The sequence below is a fragment of the Amblyomma americanum genome, chromosome 3 (genome assembly GCF_052857255.1).
Source record: "Amblyomma americanum isolate KBUSLIRL-KWMA chromosome 3, ASM5285725v1, whole genome shotgun sequence".
Taxonomy (NCBI): Eukaryota; Metazoa; Arthropoda; class Arachnida; order Ixodida; family Ixodidae; genus Amblyomma; species Amblyomma americanum.
The window spans coordinates 169,507,897-169,534,071 of NC_135499.1; the positions used below are offsets into that span (position 1 = coordinate 169,507,897).

General features: G+C 48.3%; 2 protein-coding genes across 20 annotated transcripts in view; both read left to right on the forward strand.

Annotated features, from left to right (window-relative positions):
• dlg1 (MAGUK family member discs large 1) overlaps window positions 1–26,175 on the forward strand; it is a 540,041-nt gene that overhangs the window by 436,501 nt on the left and 77,365 nt on the right. For all 19 annotated transcript variants that reach the window (XM_077658735.1, XM_077658726.1, XM_077658727.1 and 16 more), the window contains one exon: window positions 6,894–6,972. In XM_077658735.1, coding sequence (XP_077514861.1) covers window positions 6,894–6,972 — 79 coding nt within the window. The remainder of the gene's footprint in view (window positions 1–6,893; window positions 6,973–26,175) is intronic.
• Window positions 16,366–26,175, forward strand: part of LOC144122822 (uncharacterized) — a 31,087-nt gene continuing 21,277 nt past the window's right edge. Inside the window, exons 1-2 of the mRNA XM_077655820.1 lie at window positions 16,366–16,410; window positions 20,279–20,523. Of these exons, the coding sequence (XP_077511946.1) occupies window positions 16,366–16,410; window positions 20,279–20,523 (290 nt within the window). The remainder of the gene's footprint in view (window positions 16,411–20,278; window positions 20,524–26,175) is intronic.

The window sequence follows — 26,175 nt, forward strand, 5'->3', positions numbered from 1 at the left end:
TGGAAAAGGGAAAAGTGGCAGGTGAGGATTCAAGGAGCCACAGATCTGTCATAAAACGATGGAAACATCCTAGAAAAACTTGCCACCCTTTACACATAGTGACTCATGACCTCGTGTGTACTGGTAGCCTGGAAGAATTGTTAGCGAGTCTGAGTCATGTGAGGCAGAGTTAGCGTGTGAAGTGGAGAGGCATGGCTAGTCTGGACACCATGAGGAGAGAGAGACGGGCTCCAAGGCTTGTTGCTTGTAGCCTTTGGGCATGTGCCTTGATGTAGGGACAAATCTGACCCTGTGTTGTTCTTAATTGAAAGCTGGTGCTCTCTGAAGAGATTGTTTGTACAACAGCCTGTCTAGCCAATGTACACCTTACCACAGCTTAGGGGATTTCATAAACCAAACCCGTCATGCATCTGATGAAAGGAGTAGCATGATGCTTTGCACAGTCTGGCACACTCTTCCCTTTGGACATGATCCTAGGGCACGGGTTAACTTATACGCGACGAAAAAAAAACAACCAGCACATTGGAGCGGTTTGCCACACTCTTCAAAATATGGGACACCCTATGGATACAGTAGAATCTCGATGATAGGAATACATTTGATATGAATTTGTTAAATTCTCGGGCCAGAATGCATTGTGCACAATGGGCAGAATTGCGGATGTTCCGAACACTCTCCTGCACCACTACAGATAATACGTACGCGTGAGCCGCGACCGCACCCTCGAGCACTAAGCGCTACCCATACATTGCCTATGCTACAATCAGTAGTCGCGTGGTATGGACAGCAAGCAGTGAGGGACAGTGTGCCGCCTACACATCGTTGACGTTGTGAGTGAGCATGGGTGCGCGGCCCCTCACATCGCTGACACCACGATGGCTAGTCGTACTGTACACACAGGAACATTTTCTTGTTTCTTTCTTCTTTTTTTTTTTAGTTCCTGTATAATTGTGTACACACAGGAAGTACTAAGGGGCAGTGCACGGCTTGCACATCGCTGAGGTCGCAAATGAGGATGGGCACGCATCCCGCACATCGCCAGCGCCACGATCACTAGTTGTACTGTACACACAGGAAACAGTAAGCAGCGGTGCATGGCTTGCACATCGCTACCGTCGCAAGTGAGCATGGGCACGCGGCCCGTACATCACCCATGCTGCGATCGCCAGTTGCACTGTACGCACAGGAAGCAGGGAGCAGTGGCTGCACAGCCATAAATGAATTCCGTCAGTCATAAATAGGGCTGCGTGAATGTATTTTTCATGTTTCTACGTATAGATTTTGTTCGTTTTGAATGATAGGAAATTTTGGATGATACAGATTTTTTCGCGACCCCATGAGGTCCGTATCACTAAGGGTAGCACCGCTGGCCACATTTCTTTTGGACGGCCACCTCCCTTTCAAGGCCTAGCCTCCAATTTCCATAGAAGCTTCTCCGATACTGCAGCAGCGATCATGTTAGGAAAACCAGCTGTTATCAGCCGATTAACCTAATTATTGAGGCTTTCATGCTCCATGCGTTCACAAGATTTAGCCAAGGCTCCCTGCAAACAGTATGTTCCAATGGCCCATTTCACCGTATTAGAGTGTGCAGACCCAAACGGCAATAGGTCTTTTCATGCTCGTGGTAAGTACATTCAGCAAGCATGATCTGGTGTTAGATTGAGGTCAATGTTTAAAAATTGCAACTTGCTATGGTGTACATTGTTAAAGGTTAGACCCTTCTCATGTTTTCTAAAAACCAATCGAACCTCTTCCACAGATATTGTGTGTGTCACTTCAGGTTGATATTTAAGAATAACCAAATAATTGTCCACATGTCTAAACTCTTTTAAAGTCACCTCATCGTCCAAAAAGTGCACCAAATCACGATTAGCACTAGCCAAGAAGATGTCAGCCAGTACAGAGAAGAGTGTGCCAGTCTGCATCAAGTGTCATGCTACTCCTTTCGTCGGATACGTGACGGGCTTGGTTATGAAATCCCCCTAACATGTTGGAAGATATACATCGGCCAGCCAGGCCGTTGTATAAACAATTGCTTCAGGGAGCACCAGCTTTCAATGAACAACAAAACTCGGTCAACTTTGCCTCTGCATTGCAGCGCATGCCCAAAGGCTACAAGCAACAAGCCTTGTCTGCCTTTGCTGACAAAAACAGAAGTTTTGAGGAAAAGCCATGACCAGGTGACACAAGAGCTAGCTGGGGTGTTTTCGATTAGAAATTAAGGGGATCTACTCCCATCAATTAACTAGCACCAAGGGGAGAGCAGATTTTTGGACTGTGTTTAGTCCATGATGTGGCAGTTCCGAAGGTATAAGAATGTGTTATTTCGAATAAAAATCAGTTACAAGTCTGTGCTTGTTATGTTCCTTCCAGGTCCTTGTTTGTGTGTGCACAGTTAGCTTTGCGATAATGAATGACCAACTCACCCAACCTCATGCTCTTATGGATGTGGAGTCTGCCTTGTATGTACGCTTGCAACCGCTTGTAACCTAACACTGTTATTAAACTGTTGATCCTTTGATTCTCCGAGAGCACCAGAGTTTGCTTGTTATAAAAATGTTATAAAATCGCCCACTATTTGCGGTTCATCAATCAGGGAAGAAATTGGGGACTTTATTTGTGATTTTCTCAGGAGTGCAGTCACCTTTTCATGCAAAAAAAAATATATACAGTCACGAGTAATCTTCATTATAGATAATCTAGGAGTCTAGTATAACTTCCCTTTGTTTCCATTAATCTATCTTTTTAGTGCCTGTTTGAGTGTATAAAACAGGCTACAATAGCAGTAATGGAAGCATTCGAATCATAAGGTCTCTTGAATAATAAGTATTCATTGTTTTGCACAATAGCACTGTGTCAGGTAAAATCCACAGATTTATTTTTTTCTGCAGTGGATAGCAGTGACGAAACAAAGATAAGGTGGAAGCTTCGGCATTTTGGTGTGTCTCGTCTTTTCGCTGTGACGATAATGGAGCAAAGATCTTTTGGGAGATTGACAGGAGTCTAGACATTATGACAGCCAAGCGTATTCAAAACAATTCGAAACATATATTTTTCTGCCATCAGAAGTCTGTAAAAGTTAACGTGGCTTAGTGTCTTGGGTGTTTTCTTGACAAACTTCATGCTCATAAGCTATCATGGCACCCCTTTCATTTCTTTTTTATTTAAGCACCTCTGAAACATCTCTGAAGGCATATCTGGCCCATGATACATTTACCTTTGATAGCTTCTCAATTTACACGTAGCTAAGGTCAATAGCTTTTCAATTTACAGAACTGCCATACAAACATGCAATATGCGCACAAAAGACTTTATTTCTATTGCTGGATATTTCAGCAAACAATTTGAGAATAAATGAAATTGTTTATATTATTGCCTTTTACATGTCCTAAAAGCTTAGGTCTACATTTCGCTCGCTTTTTCTAGAAGGCACATTTCATGGACATCAATACACTTTACTTCAATCAGCAGACAAGAACAGAGAAATGAGGGGCTAATTACGATGCACATCTGAATAAGGCCAACAGTCACTGAAACCAAGAAACAGAGGGGGGAGTATTCTCTATTTGTGGTGGTGATCCATAGGTAGTAAATAGTGCAACCATTTTTTTTTTAATTTAAAGATAATGTATGAACGTAGAAGAAAAAACAAGCATACCTATTGCAGTCCTTTGCTGTTAAACTTGAAATACTGCGCCATGCTATGTCTACAAAATTTTTTCCTTGTTTGCCAGCATTCCAGTTTGTTTCCATCTTTCATTGACATTTTTTGATACTAACACCACATTTGTACAGCCAGGACCAGTATTTGTACAGTCATGCAAGTGGAATGGTTTTCTGTGCAAGTAGAAATAGGTGTTGCATCCTTCATAATAATGAAATTACTGTCACAAAGGTTGAAGAATGTATTTTTACCTGCTAATAAATGAAGTCCCCCATTTAGCGATGTGCAGCATTTATTGAAGAGCACCTGTGTTTTGTATTGTCATGCACTACTGTCACACTGAGGTGTAGGACGGGAAGGCTAGATCCTAAAGGGAAACTCTCGGAAGCAAGAAGCTATACTAAGCTGATAGATTATCCTTTAGGAATATAACCAGTGTTTCATCTGTACAAAAACGAGAATGCTTTGCTGAGAAAAATCACAAATAATGGCCACAGTTTCTTCCCCCATTTACGCCCTCCCCAATGAATCGCTGGTGTTGCGACTTCATATCTGTGACATCTTTCCTGTGGAAAGTTTCTTAACCAATGATAGGCAACAAATGAATCCAAAAATGCTTTTCTCACCAGTAAAATGGGACTTTGTTACAATATTTGTGAATAGATGGCACTACCTTTTTTTGTCTGCCCATGCAGCCTAGTTTTATGGTTATAGTGGCGGCACTGTTTGGGAAGAGCCCGAACAACCTAAAAACTCACGCTTGGCTTGTGCAGCTGAAGCTGCTACACCCGACAGCTTCATGGAGGTCAGCGGTACGGCATGCAAAGCAGGCAACACTCCTCATTCTTGTAACTTAATTGCATTCACTGCATTGCTGTTTCAACAATGCTTCCCATTCCTATCAAAATAGCATTGCAGGTTAAAAAAATGAGCCAGTTGTGTCTAGGGAAGTATAAATGTGACCACGCACGGCTCTGGAATTCTATAAGGGTGTCACTACAATCTTTTGCTTTTACACATCTTTCTGGCTTATTCGACCTCTGATCTCAGCAAAAATGGAAGATGCGGAGTCTTGCGGCACTAATCTCTCTATTAAACTAGACCTAGCATTCCCCTTAAGCATTCCTTTAATGATTGTGGTGAGGAAATAATTCCTTTCCCTTCCCCTAGACAAATTACCACTGGCCGCATGGCTGAGTGGTTAGGGTGCTCAGCTATTGAACAGGAGCTATTGAACAGAAGTACCCAGGTTCAAACCCAGCCGCGGTGGCCACATTTCGATGGAGAAGGCACCTGTGTGCTGTGTTATGTCAGTGCATGATGTCAGATGTCAATGCAGATGTGAGTGCAGGTTAAAAATACCACAGTTAAAAATACCCATCTGGTGGAAATTATTCCTTATTCCTTTTTTCACTTCCTGCTTAATCCCATCTTTTTAAGCACAGTTGAGGTGTGCACTGAGATGTGAGAGAGTTACTGCACCATTTCCTTTCCACAAAACCACTAAACCTTTAGACAAAAATGTACTCCGCTCATTCTTTGGATGCTGTTTAGTAGGGGTGAACAAATAATACTTTTTTAAGACTTAATCAAATAGGAATTGATTAGTCATAGAACTGGATGAAATATAAATCCAGTATTTTCACGACCATTCACTAGTTCTTTGAATATTTGTGCGGAACGAATAATCATACGAAGCAGTGGAAGCAGCGAAGTGCTATTGTAGCGTTGCAATACGGCACTATAATTTGCGAAGTTATAGCAATAGCTCTTAAAAGACCTGTTAGAAGTACGCAACATTAAGTCATTATATTAAATCTAGCACGGTAATATGATACATATAGAAAAATTACTATTTGTTTGTGATGATGATAGCGACAAAACAAGGTCCCATCCCATTAGATAAGTGGGGTGAAAGCTATGCACGAGTCCTGGCGTCCGAGATCAGGCATGAAGGGACGATTTCCTAATGCTGCCTGAGCACTGCCACATCACCCAATCTTGGGAGCTATGTAACAAAGAGCGTTATATGCGCTGCCATAGGAATGGACCCTCCGTCTCGTGCAAACTGATCATGACAGCTAGCGATGCGGCGTTGAAGTCCAGATGTGGTGTTGAAGTCGACCACATTTTTGAAGCAGTCGTCAAAGAAAGGTGCAGGTTGCCTTATTCCATTTTCATTCTAGTTATTCGAAGACATGAGAACATATTCTACTCGTTTCAGTTCATATTAAGCATGTGCTATTTGATTTGTTCAGCAAATAGGAAAGGAAGATAGTCGATTTGCTATTGACCCTACTATTTATCTTTTATTCCTCACTGAAGCTCCTCACAACTAATTGCACTACAAGCAGCAATCACCCATACCATCGGCCATTAATGTTTGGAAGCAAAAACACACCAGTGTCCAGAATAGAAGTAGTACACCCATTCGCAAAGAAATAGCTGTGATAATTCCTTAATGCAAGCTTGAAACTAGTAGAAAATTGGTTTTTGGGGAAAGGAAATGGTGCAGTATCTGTCTCACATATGGGTGGACACCTGAACCATGCTATAAGGGAAGTGATAAAGGAGGGAGTGAAAGAAATAAGGAAGAAAGAGGTGCTGTAGTGGAGGGCTCCAGAATAATTTGGACCACAGCATTCTTCTTTTAACTCAAAACCAGCTAGTGACACAATAATTGTACAGCCACCTCTCATTAATTTTAACTTGAAAGGGATAAAAATTTTGTATATTTTGTGCCTAATGTGTATAGAGAAAGCAAATTCCTGCACTCTCACAAGAATTTTGTCTCCATAAAAATGACATATTAGAAGAGGCAAATTTCACTACTACCACCAGTTTCATTGGCTGCAGCTCCTTATTTACTCTATACATGCTTGCTGGTAACATCTGCAAGTGCACCAAAGCCTGCAATATACGAATTTCAGTGCTATTTTCACCCTTATATTGACTTTTTCAAAGATAAAACTTCCAACACCAGTGTTTCATGAAGACTTCATTAATACAAAATGCAGTCTTCAGACAAGTCATAGCTCTAGAAGTTGAAGTGCTTTGAGTCTCATCGAAATATTAATGAAGCTCAAACATATTCTGTTGCACGGTAATTTTGCCATTCTGACTTTTTGTTGCTATGGCACGCAAATCCAGAAGCACATTGATGACATGTTGACCAGACAGCTTGCATGCGGCATTCCTCACTACTTGACCTTCTCATCTATTGCAGTGAACCTGTCCCTAGGGGAATACCATAGTGATACGAACTTGAGCACCTCCAAAGCACCAAGTGATGAAGACATCCCAAGGTAAGGGCATGCCACAGGTTTTTTTTCTGCTTTCGCTGGCAGCAGGTGTCGAAAACAGCAACAGCAGCATCGGGCTTGTGAATCCGGCTGTTCAGTAATGCTTTAGTGTATACATAGCAGCTTGGGCTAGTTGGTGAAACATTATAAGAGATATACACAACACGGGAGGAAAAACGGACCGCACACAGATTCAGGACACGAGTCTTGTGCTTTGTTCTCCTCCCGCTGCGCATTCTTTATTAGGAGGGGTGTGCAAATATTTAATTATTTCGAATATTTGGTATTCGGTCCCAGTACAGTCGCTGACTACGGGACCTCCTTCTGTATACATTTATCCAGGCTGTATTTCTTTCTTGTATAAATAAACATGATTCTGATTCTGATTAGATCCGAATGTTTGGTATTTGGAATCGAAGTAGTGTTCTCGAGGAAATAACGATTCTGGAATGCTTGCTTCATATGACTTCGGTTCATCATACCTCCTCTGGGATGGCACCGTGGGACGTGCGCAGTCAAAGCTCCAGCACTATGGACACTTCCAAGGCATACGCATCATGTGCTGTGCACCCGCGCATGTGCTGGAGCCGGCATGTGCATGCGCAGCAGCAGACACGGGCAGGCACAAGTGCCACGCCCAGAATCCACAGACACCTAGCAGGTGTCCATGGAGTCACCGCTTAATAGTAACAGGTGTGAAATGACGCATTCACAATTAAGAGCAGCAGTCAGGGGTCCCCAAGAGGTTCCACACTCCACATATACATCGGCACCTCATGTAGGTCAGCTCCCCCGATCTCTAATGACAATTTTTGCAGAAAGTTGACGCAGTTTCAGTGAGTCTGACAAAGCTTCAATTTAGTCTCTCCTTTTTTCTTGTAGTCATCTTGTGTGCGCCATTTCGGTCATTATGGTTTCAAGCTGCTACTTGGGCACTGCAGCTCATAAGGCACAGAAGAAACCACACGAATGCAAAGTGAATACAAAAAGTTGCACGCTTTCCTCCCCTCCACCCTCTTCCCTGCCACCCCCTTAGGCAAAGAAGCTATAGCTCCTTACAGGCCCCTACTTTATACATTGGTCTGGCTTTGAGGCCCATGTGTGGAAGGCTGACATGGACCCTTATGTCTGAGGATCTCTTGGATAGTATTCTGTTTGGATAGCAGTAGCAGTAGAAGGGGAGCTCAAGAGATTTTGGCTAAGATGTGCTGTGCTTACACCCGCTTTCCTCTAAGAAAGTTTCTCGTGCAGTTGTCACTGTGGAAAAATAAAAAAGCCTCTTACTGGCGATCTGTTGCTTCTTCGTTTTTTACGCGAATTCTTGACTCTACCATCTTGTGTTGGGCCACAGTGTTCGCACAGGCATTGAGGGCCGAACAGGACCCGACACATGGCGGCCCCATTTTGATGGAGGTGTAACACAAAAGCGCCCATGTGCTATGGGATGTCAGTGAATGTTAAATATCCCCAGGGGGTCGAAATTATTCTGGAGCCCTCCACTGCGGCACCTCTTTCTTCTCTCAGTACCTCCTTTATCCCTTCCCTTACTGGTGTCTGCCAAGTTGTGAAACAGATACTGTGCCATTTTCTTTCCCCAAAAACCAACCAACCAGCACTATTTCAACTCATATGTAACACTTCCTGCCTTATGCTTTTTAAATATGCCTTGAGGCAGCAGTCGGAAAACTAAGGGTGTATTGCACTGTATTTTTACGTAATCACTTAGCTGTAAAATGCCTGCACTATCCTCGCACTTCCTAATGCATCATGCCTCCTACTGTTGGCACTTGTGGGTCTGTTGCAGAAATTGGCTAACGTGCAGCAGCTAAGAGATATCTGCTGTGTTTGCATCACTTTAACACATCCGGCAAAGGAGCATGTCTGCCTTGATTTCATAGTGTTGACAATTCCCTTGAGTACATGAAAAGACTGTGCGAAAACATAGTATGGGCTAATGCCGCCATCTTAGAACAGGCACTTCAGTGCTTGTTTAGAGGCGCTATGATATAGTTCTGCCGCCTGCCTGCTCTGGGTTTATAGTGGACGTAGATGAAGAAGAGGAACATCTCTTATTTTTAGCCCTGATGTATTTTAGCCGAATTCTGTGCCACAAAAGCAGCACGTTCATTGTTTCATGCATTGATAGTGCATGAAACGCAGTACAAGGTTAAAGCCAGTAATGAATGTGCAACAGTAGCATGTATCCTTGGGGAAAAAAAGGAAACCTGGTGAGTTCTATGGACCCTTTTGTAGAGCACTCCGTAGTTCCACACTTCTTGTTTGTGACATTGCTTAAGGGCCATTAGACTGCAGTGGGTTTTGCAGTAAACAGTTTTATGCTTCAGATCTCATAAGCATCTCCTGCTTTGTTCTTTTTTTAATTGTCCTTACAGCATTGAATGCAGTTAGAGAGAGAGAGAAGATAGTTTTTAATGAGGAACAAAGATTTAGTTCGCACTTGAAAAGCACTGACATGCTACGTTTTAGAGAGAGATTTGGTAGAGCAATGTAAAAGAAGAGTGCAGGAAAAGGTCAGATAGAAGAATGATAAAAAGAATAAAATAGATGGCCATTGAATTCACATAAATACAAATCGACGGTGAATGCAAAAGGTTTTAGAGGTAGTGAAGATGGAACTAAAATTTTATACCAACTAGAACCTAAACCGAAATCATCCTTGCTCGTTTCACCATTACGCTTATTAAGTCAGGCTACCATTTTGTGTATCTGGTATTATTGAAAGCTTCTGTTTAAGGGGTCTCAGCTCAAAAAACTGGCTTCATGTAAATATGTATATTAGCTAGGCTTCGAAGCACTGATCACCAGAATGGTGGGCAATAAATCTCTATAGCCCATTCTTACCACTTCAGTAGGAGACTTTCCATAGCCTGCCCTTTTTGCCATTTTTCTTACATTGGTGATAGCCTTATTTTAAAACCATGCACTTCAATCTGAACCTCATGCGCTCAGAGCTTGAAATTATATAGTGAAATCGGCAAGAAAAGCAGCAGTTTTATTGTAACATTTCATTTTTACATGTAGTGCGTGGTAAAGTTGCACTTTGAATTTCGCAAGGTCCTCTTTTATTTCTTTTCTCCATTTGCTTTCACAGCGTTCTTTTGAATGTAGCAGTCTCGCAGCAACGGTGGAGCCACTGTTTATGAAATAACGGCAAACAAATACTGCCCCTCTTCTATTTTTTTTTTCTCTCGCTGTCTCTCTCTTCCTCACGCGTTCGCTCTCTTGCGGGCGTCCCGCGGAGCCCGAATCGCCCGAATGACGTCAATGCGGGTGCGTTTCTGTCGGTGCAGGAGCTACCGCGGTGCATGCTTATTTGTGCTTCCACATTTAGATGGACCCATGGCTGCAGTCTGGCGCAGATGCGTACTCGTCCGCGGAGATTTCGCGGCATGTGCGCAAGGCGTGTTAGCACTTGGGTTGCGAGCGATGCTGATGGCATCACCGCCTCGGTATTTGGACGTCCGGCGATATGGCTACCACCCAGATTATTCTACATCTTGAAAGCAAGGTCTATGTTGAGACGGTCAAACTTAGATAGCGCCCTTCGGAGCGACAAAGCTGTGTTTTCGAAACGTCACTCTGGTAAATTCGTTTTGTAGTCGCAAACGTCAGGTCGTTTTACTTGTGCGTTTTTCACCCCTGTTTAGCGTAAATACCTTTCTTTTCTTCATCTTGCTCCTTTAGCTTCGGCTGTTTACGTCAGTGTAATTATGCGTGCGCATTTCTCGCTCAGTAATACGCTGAAGTATCATACTTAATTCGCTGACGCAGTCTTTTTGCCGCGTAGAACAAAAAGGCGGCATTTATGAAAGCGAAACCGAAAGTTCATTCGCAACTCTCGCTTCTCTAGCCAAAAGCAGCTTGTACTATGTGGAATCTGGCAACCGCTTGCTGTTGGCGCGCCATCTATGAAGACAGAGTGAAAACGGAACACGTGGCAAAACTTCCTTGCTTTTTTTTATTTATCGGCTAGTTCCGGTTTTCTTTTGAAACATTTTTGGAAAACCACCCTTCCGCGAACTTTAGAAAAATATATCAACCGCCATGTATAGCCTTGGGTGCTGCTCTGGAAGTCTGAGGTCTTCACCGGTGCCGAGAGGTTTACGCAACGTCGGCGCTAAATATTTGACCGGTCGTCGGCCGTCCCGTCGCGTCGCTGGCTCGCTTGGCAGCCCGCGCCTGGCCTGTGCTTCATCCGCCGCCGTCCGTGAACCGCTGGTGTTTTTTCGAAGCCGGCAATAATTATTCTTCGCACGGGTTCGGCGGCGGCGGTGTGCGCGCTCTGGTGTGTGTATACCGCGTGTGCCTCACGGTCGAAGCAGTACTACGTGCCGCGGCTCGAGGACGGGAGCCGAAGCGCCGTCGAGTTTTCATACGCGGCTCGGCGTGCCATTGAGTTATCTACATTCTGCGGGCGTGCTGCGATTTGTTTATTATTCCGCCGGAGTCGTGACAGTCCGGAATCCAGGAGCCGCGACCGCCGCACACGGGCGTGAGTGCCGACGAAGTGCCCAGCTAGCTTGGAGTTCGCTTGTGCTGTGTTGCGGGAAGCGCCCTCCGATTCTGCTGCCTTCTCGAGACCGCACACACACACACGCACGGCTCTCTGCGCAGTCCGGCGCAGTCACCCCGTTTTACCTTTCCTGTGCCCAGTTACATCGACGGTCCAACCAGTCTTGGTGGACGAGCGGCGTTTTGTTTTCGCGGCGCTCGTTTTTATTTTTTCTGCGCACCGTTACTCTTCGCCTCCTCCTGTTCCGTGGCCCGGAATTCGGTCACATCTTCTCTTGTGCTTGGCCTCGAATGCGATCTACTCGACCGGCTGGCTCGTTGGCCGGCGGATTGGATGCTTCCTCGCTTGCAAAGGTAGCACGCGTGAAGCGCGACTTTGCTGCCTCTTTCCCCCCTCCTGCCTGTGCGTGAGAGTGAATGTGATGCCCTGTCGCCGGATTGACATCGCTTGAGCGAACGAAGGAAGTCTGTCCAGTTCCGGCTTACCTACGAGCAGTGTGTGCGCGTGTGTGTGCCGTGATGGCACGACAACAACACGAGACGAGCAACGGACGGGCGAAAAAGTGTGCATCGACGCGGTCACGTTCGAAGGAAGACAGACCGTACTATCACGGTGAGTGTTCGAGTATGTCCTGTTCGTCTGCGTTGCTGAGGTCCTGTTCGAGCTTTGCACTGCGTTGCTATTTTTGTTGTCAGTAACCACACTCGGGAGGTCCAGGCAAAAGCGGATTGCGCACGCCTGACTGCGCTTCGACTGGAGATTACGCTTGTCTCAATAAAGTACAAAGAAGGACAAAGCGCCGCATCCGCGCTGTGTATAAAGCGGGCATGGCTATTTTTTCGAGAGACCGGCGATTTCCAGCCTGTTGCGAGGGCGGCGGCCGCATGCTTCGTCCGCTGGGCTGTGACTTTTGGAGCGCAGCCAGTTTGGAATCGTTTTCCACTACAAGTCGTTATTGCCTAAGGCTAGGTTGGGCCGCCCCGAGCTCGTGTTAGCACCGCTTCTGCATCAATGCTTTGCCGGCGGAAAGCCATCTGGGCGAGCAGCATTCTTGTTGCGGGGCCAATGTGATGCCACGATGTTTTGAACGCGGCCGTGTTGCGACCACAGCGCTGGCGCGCGCAGCGGTGCCGATCGGCCCTTGCAGTATGCGATGCCGGCGACAGATCGCACCGCCCACAGCTGCCCGCGTGGGCACCGCGTCGCCTGGGGTTATCACACCTTCAAGGTCTCCGTCGTTTCAAGGCAACAGGTGCCGGTTCGACTACCTGCTTCGAATTGGGGCGATATAGCGCGCCTCCCGGCTGGGCGCCGCTTGTAGGATGCCATTAGAGTTCCCGTACTGGAGGCGTGCCACGCGCGTGTATTTAGCAACGCTTCCGACTTGATACGTGTACTCTCGAGATAACGGAACCTTATCGTTAAGTCTGTACGCCCGCTTTCTACGGCAGCATCCACGTGCAGAAACTCCGTTTGCGGTGCAGGGGGAGCGACAAATTTCCGTGCGTTAATAATACTGAGGTCCTGCTCTTAACTAGTTTGGTACGCATTCGTATTTCTGCTCTTCAAAATGTTGTTAGTGGCTATTTATTAATAAAATAGCATGGAAGGAAAAGATGTTGCTAGCCTCGGCATCTGCCACCCAAACCTGAAGCACCTGATCTGCGGCTAGCGGAATAAAAGTACAGGGAGAGGGAAGGAAAGGGTGTAGCTATAGTGAGAAAGGATAGGGATATGGCGGCAATATACACACTATGTACAATTACAGAATATGGAAATGCCTTAAAAAGTGCAGTTACGAAATTGTTTGGCTCAGCACAACTTAAGCCCACCCTTTGTTTGTTTGTTTGAACCACTATCTGGTGAAAATGTATCAGCTATGCCAGGCATCCGTCATGCTTAGCGTTTCGTTCAGGTTGTTAACGTCGGCCTATTATCCCTCGCTGTGAACGCTCTGACCCGGCTGCACGAATCGTTTCTCAACTGATTCGCAGGAAAGCACCCCCACCCCCCCCCATCTCTCTCTCTCCAACAAAACAAAATAATAATCATTGTATATACGGAGCGCTATTTGCGCGGAGGTGTTGCCACTTTTTTGTGTATGTGTGTGTGCAGGTTTTTCTCCCTTCGCCCGTAAGCGCCTAGGCGCGCTTTTTTGTTTTCTCCTTCCGGTTTGCGAAACGGCTGCGCCGGCTTGCAGCGTGCAAAGGCTAAACGGGCAAGCAGGTGGCGCCGTAGGCGAGCATCGCTGCCGTATCGGTCCCATTGTTCCACTTGTAGCCAGCCGAATGGCGATAGATGGGCGGCCGGATGGATGACAGAGCGCCTCCCGGCTCGCTCGCCTTGCGCTTCTTCTGTTCGTGCAGAGACGAACGGAATGTGCAGTAGGGTGACCCGCCGCGGTGGCTCAGTGGTTAGGGCGCTCGACTACTGATCCGGAGTTCCCGGGTTCGAACCCGACCGCGGCGGCTGCGTTCTTATGGAGGAAAAACGCTAAGGTGCCCGTGTGCTGTGCGATGTCGGTGCACGTTAAAGATCCCCAGGTGGTCGAAATTATTCCGGAGCACTCCACTACCGCACCTAATTCTTCCTTTCTTCTTTCACTCCCTCTCTTATCCCTCCCCTTACGGCGCGTTTCAGGTGTCCAACGATATATGAGACAGATACTGCGCCATTTCCTTTCCCCAAAAAACCAATTATTATTATTATCATTATGTCCCACGTAATGCTATTCGGGGAACGTTGTGGAAATAAATAGGTGCAGTCGGATACAACTCAGGAACGAAGCGGTTTTCCCCTCCCCGTCGAAGGACCCCCTTCCAGCCAGTGGCGTCGGTCGATTCTCATGAGCCTGCTAGCGTTTCAATGCAAGGAGGGGACTATCCGCTTCCACCTGCCACTCCTGCATTGTCACGCTGGCAGGCTCATGAGAATCGGCCGACGCCACTGGCTGGAAGGGGGTCCTTCGACGGGGAGGGAAAAAACCGCTTCGTTCCCGAGTTGTATCCGAATATAGCATAGCTGGTAGTGGCGTAGGTGAGCAGGAGCATTTCCGACTTGGTGATAATGCAGGGAAAGAGTGAAAGTCGGTAGTCAAGTTTTGAATCGCCAGTCGACCGAGGTGTTGTAAATCTTCAAATAAAAAACGGCAGATGGTGTGGTTTTTCGTAGTACTAGCGTGGTTGCCAGGATATTTCCCGCGCACTGAACAACACGCGCGAATTCTGAGATGTTCTCTTAACTATAGTATAAACACGTTTCAAATACGCATCCCACGCCTGTCTGCAGTCGCTATCAGCGCACGAGCAATCCGTCCCACTCCGGGATTTGGCGCGCTTTCTTCCGGAAGAGGGGAAATCCTGAGCAAGGGAAGACGCCGTAATAGTCTCACTTAAGTGGGCACCCTAACTATTTCCTCACCACGCCCATCGACCATTCGGCACTTGGGTCGATTGAGATCGTGCGCTGCAAAAAAAAAAAAAAATTGCCGCAAGAGTGTTGTTTGCGCGGAGGTGTTGTCTGTGGGGGTGCGTCGGAACGGCAGCGCGTGCTTATGGTGGGAAAACGTTCTCTCTCCACAGTATAGACAGTGCTCACCTCAACAGCTACATCCATTTCAAGCCTGTCGTAGAGCTCACCGGCCGTACATTCCTTAATTGGCTCCAGCTTCCCCAGTACGACCTGGTTGCTTTCTATACTATGGTCGAGCACAGCTCAAGATCCCAGTGGCAGCTGCCCCTAACTGGGAGCCCTCCAGCCAATGGCCTGGACCGATTTTCGTGACGTCGCGATTAATCCCCTTGCATCTGCTAGTGTGAATCACAGGGGTCTGGCGTGTGCGAGAGGATTATAGTCGCAACGTCATGAAAATCGCTGGAAGCCATTAGCTGGAGGGCCGCCTTTGAGAGCCATTTGCCGCTGCCTTGTTGAGTTTCACCTTTGACTCCGTCGAACGAAGAAGCCACACCGTTCCTGTACCTTCCGAAAGCTTGCGTCACGAGCCCCAAAAAGGAGGGAAACGAGGGAATTACAAGCTATTCTACGATGAGCACTAGATTGAGCATCGAGCAACGATGTTCTGTAAGGCGTGCGATGTCCACTTTGGCGTGACTGCAAAAAAAACAACAAAAAATCCCAAAATATTTTATTGCATGTTCACCCTGGTATAACTTAGTGCAAAAATTGATGTTTGAGAGTTTTTCTTCCAGCATTGCTTAAATTCTAAGCATAATCTTTACAATGCGTGAAAGAGTAACTGTTGGGCAATATTCTGATATATCCGGCGCGATATACATTTCCTATCTGTATGAACTAAATAGTTTTTTCTATTAGCACAGAAAATCGTCGTAGCTCATAGCTCTTCGGCGGGCAGTCCTCCTAGTAAACTACACTTTTCAAATGAAGTACCTCTCTCTTTCTCTCTCTCTCCATTAATTGAGCTCCTGGCGCTCTCTCCGTTTGTTTTTGCGAGCATTGGCACATCGGCGCTGTCGCCTTTGACCTTTGCTCGATGCGTGTGTTCGTCAGAGAGCATGCCGCAAATTCCACGGCTCCGCATGTGGCTGCGCTACGCAGCCCGTACCTTTGGCCACGCGTCCGGAAAAAAAAAAAGAGGAAAGAACGCTCTTTGGTTCTCTCCTGCGTGCGGTCTCGCTTTGCGCGGGTTTGGTGCGCCCCTGGCTTCCCGGAAAGCTCGCGCGGTTGCGTAGCGCGATACGAGGTGGTGGAGGGTTGTCCGGCGGCAGCCGCAGTTTTTTGAGCGATATCGCCGCACAAATCAGCCCTTTCCCCCACCCTCCTCTCCTCTATGCGAGCGGCACGGCGTTTTACACGTTGCGTCACACCGGGTGGAGGAGGAAAACATGGAGGGCGCGCCGCTCAAGGTCGCTTCGTCGGGGGGCCCTCGGGTGCGTTGGGGGTGCCTGCGCGGGAGCGAGGCATTCAACGCCGTTTGCGCTGGTCGGTCGCGAAGAGCGCCACCTGTGTCAACGCCGCGTGCGCTTGCATGCGCGCTTGCTGTACGAAAGCGTGTTCTGACAACCCGTGGAATCTCGATCCACTGTGCGCTCAGTGGAAGTCACGCTCTTCTTAAGTTTCATTCCCCGTGGAATCAACAACGGAGAGGGGAGTAGAGCTTAATTGATGGAAGGGACGACAAAGGAAAGTAGCGGTGACTGTCGCAATCTGGGAGGACATCTGAACCGTACGTGCCATGTGGCAGGTATGCGAGGGAAATTCGTCGGGTATGAAGGAAGGGGACGGTGGGGTAGACAGATATTGAGCCTTTTTAAGCACGTGAGACATTCGACCCCCGGAAAAACCGGGAATGCATTGCGAACTTCTGTTGATTTGGTGCTTAGTTCAGGTGCTTTATTTTTCGTTTTTTTTCGTGGTTTTTCCAGCCGCTCATTTAATGTATATCGGCAGCCCCTACTCATCTCATCCGTTGTTTTGAGCTGGGTGTGCCCTTTGTGTGCGTTTGTGTGATGTTAACTTGAAAGAAAACCAGTAGTGTTGCGGCCTTTCAGGGGTAGGACCCAAATGGGGAGCCAATTCTCTTCTGGACCCGGTTGCAGTAGCTGTTATGCCTTCAAAAAGTAGAGAAATGGCCTCCATTGTGTATTACCCTTCCTTAAATTTACACTCCAACCTTTGGCTGCACATTGTAATTAGAGTGATATCGTCTTCACCGTCGTTCATTTCTGCATGCTGAAAATGAGATGTGGGCAAATCCTGTACCTTTCGTTTTTCTTCTTGAAAACTGGAGATGCGGTTATCCAGTTAAGGATGAACAGACATCATTGCTGGTACGTTTACGCCCATAATAAACCGCCCGTTTGTCCACTGGAAGGTCGATATATTGAAGTAACAGTGGTTTCACAAGGGAATGTTAAGACGTGCGACAGTGCTGTATCTGTCTGCTGCCTGTTGCTGCTGTGCTGTGAGCTAGCTGCCTCTGTCACAGGCACGTTGCCAGATTTTTTTTTTTTTTTGGGGGGGGGGGGGCGAGGCAGTTGTATAGGCGAAGCCCGGGGGGGGGGGGGGGGGGGGGGGGGGCAGGTCCCATGTCTAACCGATTTGAGGGGCTGAAAGGAGGGTGTGCCCCCCCCCCCCCCCCCCGGCTGGATATGTGCATGCTGTGTCATGACCAATGGCGCGACGTCAAGTGGCCGCCCAGGAGGGTGCACGTGGGTCTTGCTCATTCTGGCAAAAGAAAGATTATGAAGCAATCTGGCAAGATTATCAGGAGCGTTGACCGTGTTTCGTATTGTATTCCCTGTCTCTCTTATCGCGCCGGCGGCTTGTTGCGTGTGTGCGTGCGTAGCACGGAGTGCTTCGCGTTACGGTTAACGGGATCTCAACGTTTCCATCCTCCTTTTCTCTTTGTTATCGAGCTTTCTCGACGGGCGGGGGAGCCGAGAGCGAGAGAACCTTCTGGCGCTCGGCGTTTGCCGACTGTTCGGCTGTGCGAAGCAAGCATTGACAGTTCGCATTAGAGGTGGCGGCATTGTGTCACCTATTCGCCCCTTCTCTCTCTCTCGGGCCATAAGCTGTCGTCGCGTCCGTGTAGCTGCTGAAGTCAATTTACGTCCGCGCCCCCGCAGAGAATGAAGGAGCGCTCCGTCCCGGCAGCCTGTGCATCTCGGAAGCGGGCTTCCTTCCCATACTGCGCCGTCCTTGGACGCTCCGCAAGGACGGCCCGCCAGCTATGCGACTGGAAGCCGCCTTCGAGTTGACAGGCATGCCGGGAGGAAATGCCGCGACGCGCCCCTCGTTGCTGCCATAACCGAAGACGGCGCGTCCGTTGAGTTACTGTGCAGGGAAAGCGGACCTGCAGTGCCACCGTGTCTTGTATACAGGGGAACGGAGATTGGCCGGCAGTCTTAGTACAGCTCTGCTAGCTCGTGCCACCAAGAGAAGAGAGAACATTTTGCGGGTATCCCGCTTGAACTTCGCGCGCAACCCAAGCACACTCGTTACATACAGACGTTTCCGGATGTCCTTCATGGCCCTACCGCGAGGGCTTCCCATGGTGTAGCACGGGACCACTAACGACCAACATCTCGCACCACGTTTGCCAGCACTTGCGCGTTGTCTAGTAGAACAGTGGTACAAGCATGGCCAGGGCGTTGGACTGGATGCGGGAGATGTTTCTGTCATTCCCAGCCCTGCCCCGGCTGTTCTCTCGATTCCACTCATGATAGCTGCCAGGGAGGCGAAGCACAGAGCGCCGTGACCGTTCCTGACGCTAGACAGCCTCGCTTTAGAAGAACTTTGCCATTGCGTGGCGCGAAAGAGAGAAGGCGCCTCTTCACAAGGCGGATGGTAGGTTGTGGTGCACGCATTTGGCGAAACTGTGCGCTGTGGCGCCGTTCAAAACGTGTCAGGACCGTCTGCGGAGGAGACATGGGCCGGTGCAGCGTAAGCAAGATGGCGACCTTGGATCAGCTTCGGCATTGTCTCCGGCCATTGTCTTGACGCGTGCCTGTTCACTGAGGCGGCAGAGATGGCGATTAGAAGATTGCTGACGCCCTCATGCTGCGCACATAATGGGCTGCAAACGAGAGGGTGCGTTTTCTTTCTCTTTTACTGGCACAAGCCAATTATTGGAACTTGGGTTGGAGTTTTCATGTCCGTCGTTGCCCTGGTCTATCACTCGATTTACTTGCAGCAAAGGCGTGCTAATGTAGGGAGGAAATGCGCGTGCACTAATGCAGCAGTCGCGCTTGTTAGCAGAAAATGTGCTGCCGCTGAGCGTTATATCCGGCGCGCGCACACACACACGCACACGCACGCACGCACAAATGAGAGAGAGTAAACGCGCAGCGTCAGGTGGCATTATCCCGGCTGTCGCCAGCCCTTTCGTTCGCAAGTTGGGCACTGGGAATCCTCTGATTTGGACTTTGTAGCCACGAACTGCACAATGTCATCGGATGGCGGTACTCGTCCGCTCCACTCCCGGTGCATGTGCAGAGGCCCATGCACTGCGCGAATCGTGTTCCCGATCGCGTTCAGCTTAACGAGGGCTCTAAACGGACGTGTATAGTTTGTAGCCGCTGACTACCTCTTGGTCTGGGGGAACATGTCTAAGAATTCGCCTTGCTGTAGCTGTCTGTGTAACGGTGCAGAAGAGGCGCGCGACCACAGCAGATAGAAGCACCTGGCCAGTTCTTAGCTCGCGGTTGACCTGCGCCAAGCCAAAAGAGGAAGTCCAGGTGCTACCATGCAGTCGACGAGAATCAAAGACAGGAACGCCGCTAGTCTCGAAGAAACGGTCGTCACGTCGGATCTCACGTTTAGCGAATTCCAGCGCTGGAGGTCTGTTTGTGGAGTGGGCGGGGCAGTGAATAATCGTCGCTAGAATTTCTACGTTTATAGGCGTACGCGTCGACAGGCGGGAAGTGGCGTTGACGTCACCGTATGGTGAAATCACGCGTAGAATTGCTCCTCCGCCACGGCGCGGCGCGAAATCTCTCGCTGACTCGACGTCACCTTTCGTTTGTGGTTTGTGTGCTGCTCGTGCGACGGGAAGTGCTCTTGAGCCGTGATAGCTTCGCCTACTCGAGCTGAACGAGAGCGTTCGAGAAGGCGCCTCCAGTGTTGTCTTCGAGAAGGCGCGTATCGCTCAGGCGAGGGGTCGATGCGACGGAAGAGGGGGCAAGACGGTGAAGCCAGCTTTTCGGCGGCGCGGCTGATCGGGAAGAGGGGGATGACTGAAGCATGGAGGAGAGCAGGAAGAGGAAGGGCAGCAGCAGCAGCTACGCCTTCCGATAGGCAAGGAGCCAAGCGCCCCGGCTTTGGGAGGAGGCGCGTCTTGTGGCGGCATTAGGAATTCCAGTCGACATTCCGCGGCTGCAAGCCGGAGCTCGAGGAGGAAAGAACTGCGGGGGTGAAGCGGTGTCTCGTGTGCGTCTTCTCGGTTCTGTTTTTCCCTCTCTTTGTTGTTATTTCACGCTCTGTTCTTTCGCGAGGCTGCTGTTCTGCCGCCAAGACAACGGGAGAGGGAAGCGCACACACAGGTACGGAGCGTTTTATCCCTCCTTTTCAGTTTTTCTCGAAACTCCGCCGAGGCGGCTCTCGTTCCCTGAATTTATACCGCGCGTAGTTTTCAGATTCCCCCAGCGTGTGTGTGTGTGTGTGTAGGGGGGCGCTGGCGTTGATATTCTCACTATTATCCCTGGGCAAAAAAGGGTATGTCAACTTCGACGAATCGGGCTGTACGCCATAGCGTTTCTGTCGAGCGAGGGTTGCTTTATCTTTCTTTTATTAGTATTAACTACTGGGACTGTGCAGTGTGTTTATGATCGCTGCAAAATCTTGTCTTCTGTAGATAACCCGTTTGGTATTCCTTTTTTTCTTTCGTTTTAACGGCCCGCATAGTATAGTGACCGCATAGTATAGCTAAAGTTGGTGGACTATATACGTTTCGACTTGTTTTTCTCATTTCCCTGTCTCGCCCGGCGCTGTGACCGTGAATGCTTTTTGTGCCGCGAGGACGCATGGCCCAGCCTGTTCCTCTGCCGGCGTGCGAATGTTTTGCCATTTCACGGACACGCGGAGATTCGAGGACGCGTTGAAACGAGCGATAAGGTTCGACGTTGATTTTTTTTTTTTTTACGCGTTGCGTGAACTCGATGTCCACCGTGTAGCAGCTGCTCGCTGATTGCCGCACTCCTCTTTCTTTGCGCCACCTACGAGGAAGCTAATCCAGGACAGCGGCGGCACGTTCTGGTTTAGTCCCGGGACGCTTTGCTATACCGGCTCTTCTGTGTTGTTTTTTTTTTTGCAGCCCTGTATACAGCGATGCTGTTTTGCATACGTGCGACCTCGTTTGTTCGTCCTGGCCCGGTCGTTTTCTTGTTTTCAGCCGAGTTTATCCCCCGTCTTTTCGGGGGGCGGTGCTTTGCGCTCGAGCCCGTGCCACTGGTCTCCCTCCGAGTAAAGTCACTGCAAACTTGCCGCCGGGTGGACGACGGGGCACCCCGGCGGCTTTTAAAAATAGTCGGACATTTCCCACGCGGCCGCTTCAGCCGTCGTCGGCGCCAGAGGGTCGTCTTCCACGCCTGACGTACGGGGACGCGGCGCCGCTTCATGCATGCCTGCTCGTGCGCACTCGCTTCGCGGTCGACCGGCCTGCCTGCCTGTTTATTCTGTAAACAGTTTGTTTCCGCCCGTCTTGTCCCCTCCGGCGTGTGCGCGTTCGACCCGTGTGCGCCCCCGCCCGATTTGCGTGGGCGTGGCCGCGGCGGTGGAGTCGACTCGCGAGAGTTGTTTTGCTAGTCGACGTTGAGAGCGAGAGTGAGCTGAGTCGTGCATTTGGAAGTGGCGCCCGAACGTAGTTTCATGCTGCAGGGTGACGCGAAGGGAGCGAGTGATCCTCACTTCGTCGGTTTCGTACCGCGGGGTTTCGTGTGTTTTTAAACGGAAGTACTCGGGCGTTTTGGGGTTACCTCGGGTCGAGTCATTGTCACGTTCCGGACTTTGGTTTGCCCACCAGCTGGGCTCGACATTTCCCTCGTGCTCGGTCCTAGAGAAATGCCTCATACTTGGATATTGCAATAGAGCGTTTTTGTGTGTCTTTTGTCGCGTGGCTTCTTAACGCTTTGGGTGTTTAGATGTAAAATTTAAGCCGCGTGTCCATCAGTGAACGCAATCGCTGCTGCTCACTTTCTTGCGCCCTCGGGAAGGCTTCGTTGCTCTGGGGCCTGGTAGTACTGCCTAGCAAGATAAGGCGATTGAAGAGCCTTTATTGCAGGCGGAGCTACATTGGACCAGGCAGGCATTTTTCATGTAACCGAGAGGCTCACCACACGACGCAAAATAGTCACCTGTTTGGCACTCTCTTACATCAGATGAATGCTGTATGCATCTGTGCTCCTCCGTCGAAATGCGAATCGATGCATTCGGAGGAAATTATTCAAACCTTTCGAAAACATGTCGACCATTGTTTTTCTTCTACCGCCTTCGCTGTACGGATTTATTTCGCCTCCGTTTTGTGTGGCATATAATTTGGGTGAGAGGAATGTAGGCGAGCACCCAATTTGATCACAACAGACCTGACGTGCTGGGGCGGAGAGAAACGTCTTTACTGGTAAAAAAATAAAGTTGTTCAATCATTGCCGGCGGCGGAGGCGCGTTGTTTTTGCCTCTTGGCTGGCAGCGTCGCGTATTTCTCGCCTTTATGCTTGCGGTATACATGTGCTGATCTTTCTCTCTCTCTCTCTCTGACACCTTTCTTTTTTTTTACGATCGTCGAAGTTTCAAGTTGGGCGTAGAAGCTTTCCTTTGGCTCTAGAAAATAAAGACGTTTGTAGAAAGAGAATAAAATAGAAACCATATCTGTTTTTGCCACTCCGCACGCAGTGTCTGCCCTCATTGCGGATTATGCAGTTTTGGTTTGCAAATTTTTCCTTCGAGACGCGGGGCGAAGCGGAGAGACGAAATAAACATAGCAACAGGAGCGGCGCGTTATCTCAGAGCTACTTTTTCGAGGGCGAGACTGGAAGGCGGCGCCCAGAATTCACTGACAATGTTCTCTCTTCTTCGCGGAGCTTGCACAGTGTCTAGTGCTGCACGGCAACGCTTTGTTTGTCTTCTCTCTGTCTACGGAACTTATAATGTAAGGGCTTGTTTCCCTGTCTCTCTCCCTCCTTTTTTTTTTTCATCCCTCGAGTTTGTTTGCGAAGATGCTCGCTCGGCGGTGAACGTCGCAAAACTCGAGAAGAGCAGGCCAGGCACCGAGAGCTGTGCACTCTTCTTGAGAGCTGGTGCGCCGTTTCACCACGCTCGGGATTGCGAGCGCGCCCCAGCTTTCGGGGGAGCACTCGTCCTAATGGAGAAGCGAAAGCCGGGAGTCGTGCGTCGTCTTTGAAGCTGCGCAGCGTGGGCGAGATTATTGCCTGTGCTCCGACTGCTATGTTTAGTTTAAAGAAACCTGCACTGATCAAAACGTGTGAGGGTGACCCCGAAAAGTACGAAAAGCGACTGCTGAAAGGTACCGACAGCTGATTAAAAAAATGTGATCTGATGACGTTAGTGGAAGTGGAACAGTTTGTGTTGATAAAATGAACCCGACATTCCTGACGAGATTCTATTTTATTTTTTTCAGCTTTTTTTACAACCCCTCCGTCTGTATTGTAAGATGGGAAATGAATTGAAATAAAACAAGAAATTTGGTGCAGGAAACCGTGTGAAGCGAGACGTCAGCGGTGAAACCTAGGTTACAAGCGTCACCACGTATTCGGTATATACACATAGCGTGTTGTTAAATGCCTTGTGAAAGAATATGGTTGTATGTAGTTATGTCGGCGCTCTTTTTAGAGTGGTTCCAGGTATAAAGAATAGGAATACTGCATTTGATAGCTTACAGCGTTATGTCAGGCTTTATGTGCAGGCAGTCTATTCGCAATAGGCAGTCTAGTCGCTAAGTCACCGCGGGGCGTTGACTTTGCGTGTGCCGGGAGTATCTAGTCGAAGTGCTTGGGATTGGGTTAGTTGGGACTTGACAGTAAGCAAGAACGTGCGCTGCTTAGCCTGACAAGCACAGAGTTAAAGACAAGACAACGTGAACTGTTAGGTGCAATTCTACCAACTGAGACTATTCCATTCCAGTAAAAAAAAAAACGAGTATTTGACAAAAAAGAACCTTGAAACAAAAAGAATTAAGAGGGGAAGCGAAGACAACACAGAAGCCAACTACGCTGAAAGCAAATGTGACAGAAGCAAAAAAAATCGTCTCAAAAAGAAAGCATGATCAGCAAACTAGCGTTTGTGAAGCTCGGCTCGGAGTTTTTCAGCATAGCCATGCATATCAAACTCTTCCTTACTGGATAGTCATGGGTAACTGGCAATCATGTGTATTTTTTATATTCACGCAGCATAGCAATCTCCCTCCGGGTGAGTGCTTCCGATGGGGAACTCGTGTAGTGGCCTTCCATGCCAGACATCGTTCGGGAAACCTCGATGGCATCACGTTTCTTGTCTTTTGCCCTTGCCAGGATTATGGTCTTTTCAGACGATAGTGTGTATTTGTGTTTTAAGACAGTGGTTGGCCAAATTCCCTGGTCCCTGCAGGTAATAATTTCTTCTGTGCTCTAGTAGCCATTCATTAAGGCAGCGTCCAGTTTTCCCCCGGGAGGACATGCCACATAAAAAAAATTCGCATGATTGCCAGTTACTCATGTGTATCAGTAAGGAAGAGTTGATATGGTTATGCAGCCAAACTTCAAACCGAGCTTCACAAGCGCTTGTTCGCTGATCATGTTTTCTTTTTGAAGACGTGATTATTTTTTTTTTGCTTGTGTCATATTTGCTATCAGCGTAGTGGGCTTCTGTGTTGTATTGCTTCCCCTCTTATCATTTATTTTCAAGATTTTTTTCACATGCTTTTGTTTTCTTTTTCCACTGGAATGGTATAAAGTCTCAGTTGGTAGATTAATTGCGCTTAACAGTTCGTGTTGTCTTTAACTCTGTCCTTGTCAAGCTAAGCAACGCACGTCTTGCGTATTGTATATAGCCGCTAGGCTCAGCGCAGTTATATCCTCTTCATGCCGACCGTGGGCTGCTGAATGGCTGTTGCGTGTAGTTTACACTTAGGTCACGTGAGGCACGAAAAAACCCGCAATAGAAACGCTTATACGCAGTTTTTGATTCATTGCAACACTTAAACCAGCCTGCTTGAAGAGCTGGAATCACAACAAACGACGTATAAGCAGTTTCTATTGGCCTTTTTTTTTTCTTTCGTGTCTCACGTGGCATAAGTATGAACTACACGTCATAGCTATCGTTCGGTTCTGAAACCGCGTCAAGAAGAAAGTCAGCTTACAAATTGTTTAGCGGTCGTAGGCGAATACCACGCGGTGATCCATGTATCCTATAATATGTAAAGCATCATTTGAAAAGAAGAAAATACGCAAGCAAAAAATTGATGTCTATATATAGTCCTTTAAACCCCACATACTGCAACCATTACTTCCTTTGCGACTCGTACATTTTGCTTCGTTTTCTCGCTTTTAATCGCCGTCAGGCCGCCCGCATCGCGCTCACTAGTCATTGTTTCCAACATCGGGGTGCATAAAAAAAAAAATCGTGGCAGCTGATGGAAAAATGCTCAACAATACTTGCGGGTTTTCTAACGGAACAATAACGGGATCGGAAATTGTATGGCCCTTAACAATCGGTTGTGGGCTCCTTTAATGGCAGGAGCGGCACTTTTGTTTCGGGCATGTGTTTGAAAAGAGCCTGCATTACCGCGCTGTAAGTGCCAGTTGGATAATGAGCACCTTCCGTCCGACACGCGTTCGAGGCAGGGTCCCTCGTTCTAACCGCGCTTTCTGAAACGCTGAATCGAGCGCCACTTTCACCGACAAAAACTGTCAAGCATTCCCACGTGGCAGTATTTGCACTTGCGCTAATGTGTTTTCTTTTTATGATTAACGAAACTTGGTTATAGACCAAGTTGCATCGCTCTGCGCAGATCGCTAACCAGCGCTCTGTATGTACTCTGGCAGGGCATTGGCGTGGTTATCTCTTTGTGGGTTCTTGCCCTGTTTTCTTTGTTTGTATAGTTTCTGCTTTTCCGAAAGGAAGTCGGGTCATTTAGCAACGTCAGAGCTCCATCGGGCCCGTGCTCGATAGCCAGAGCGCTTGAGTGCCTTTCTAAGCTGCCCGCG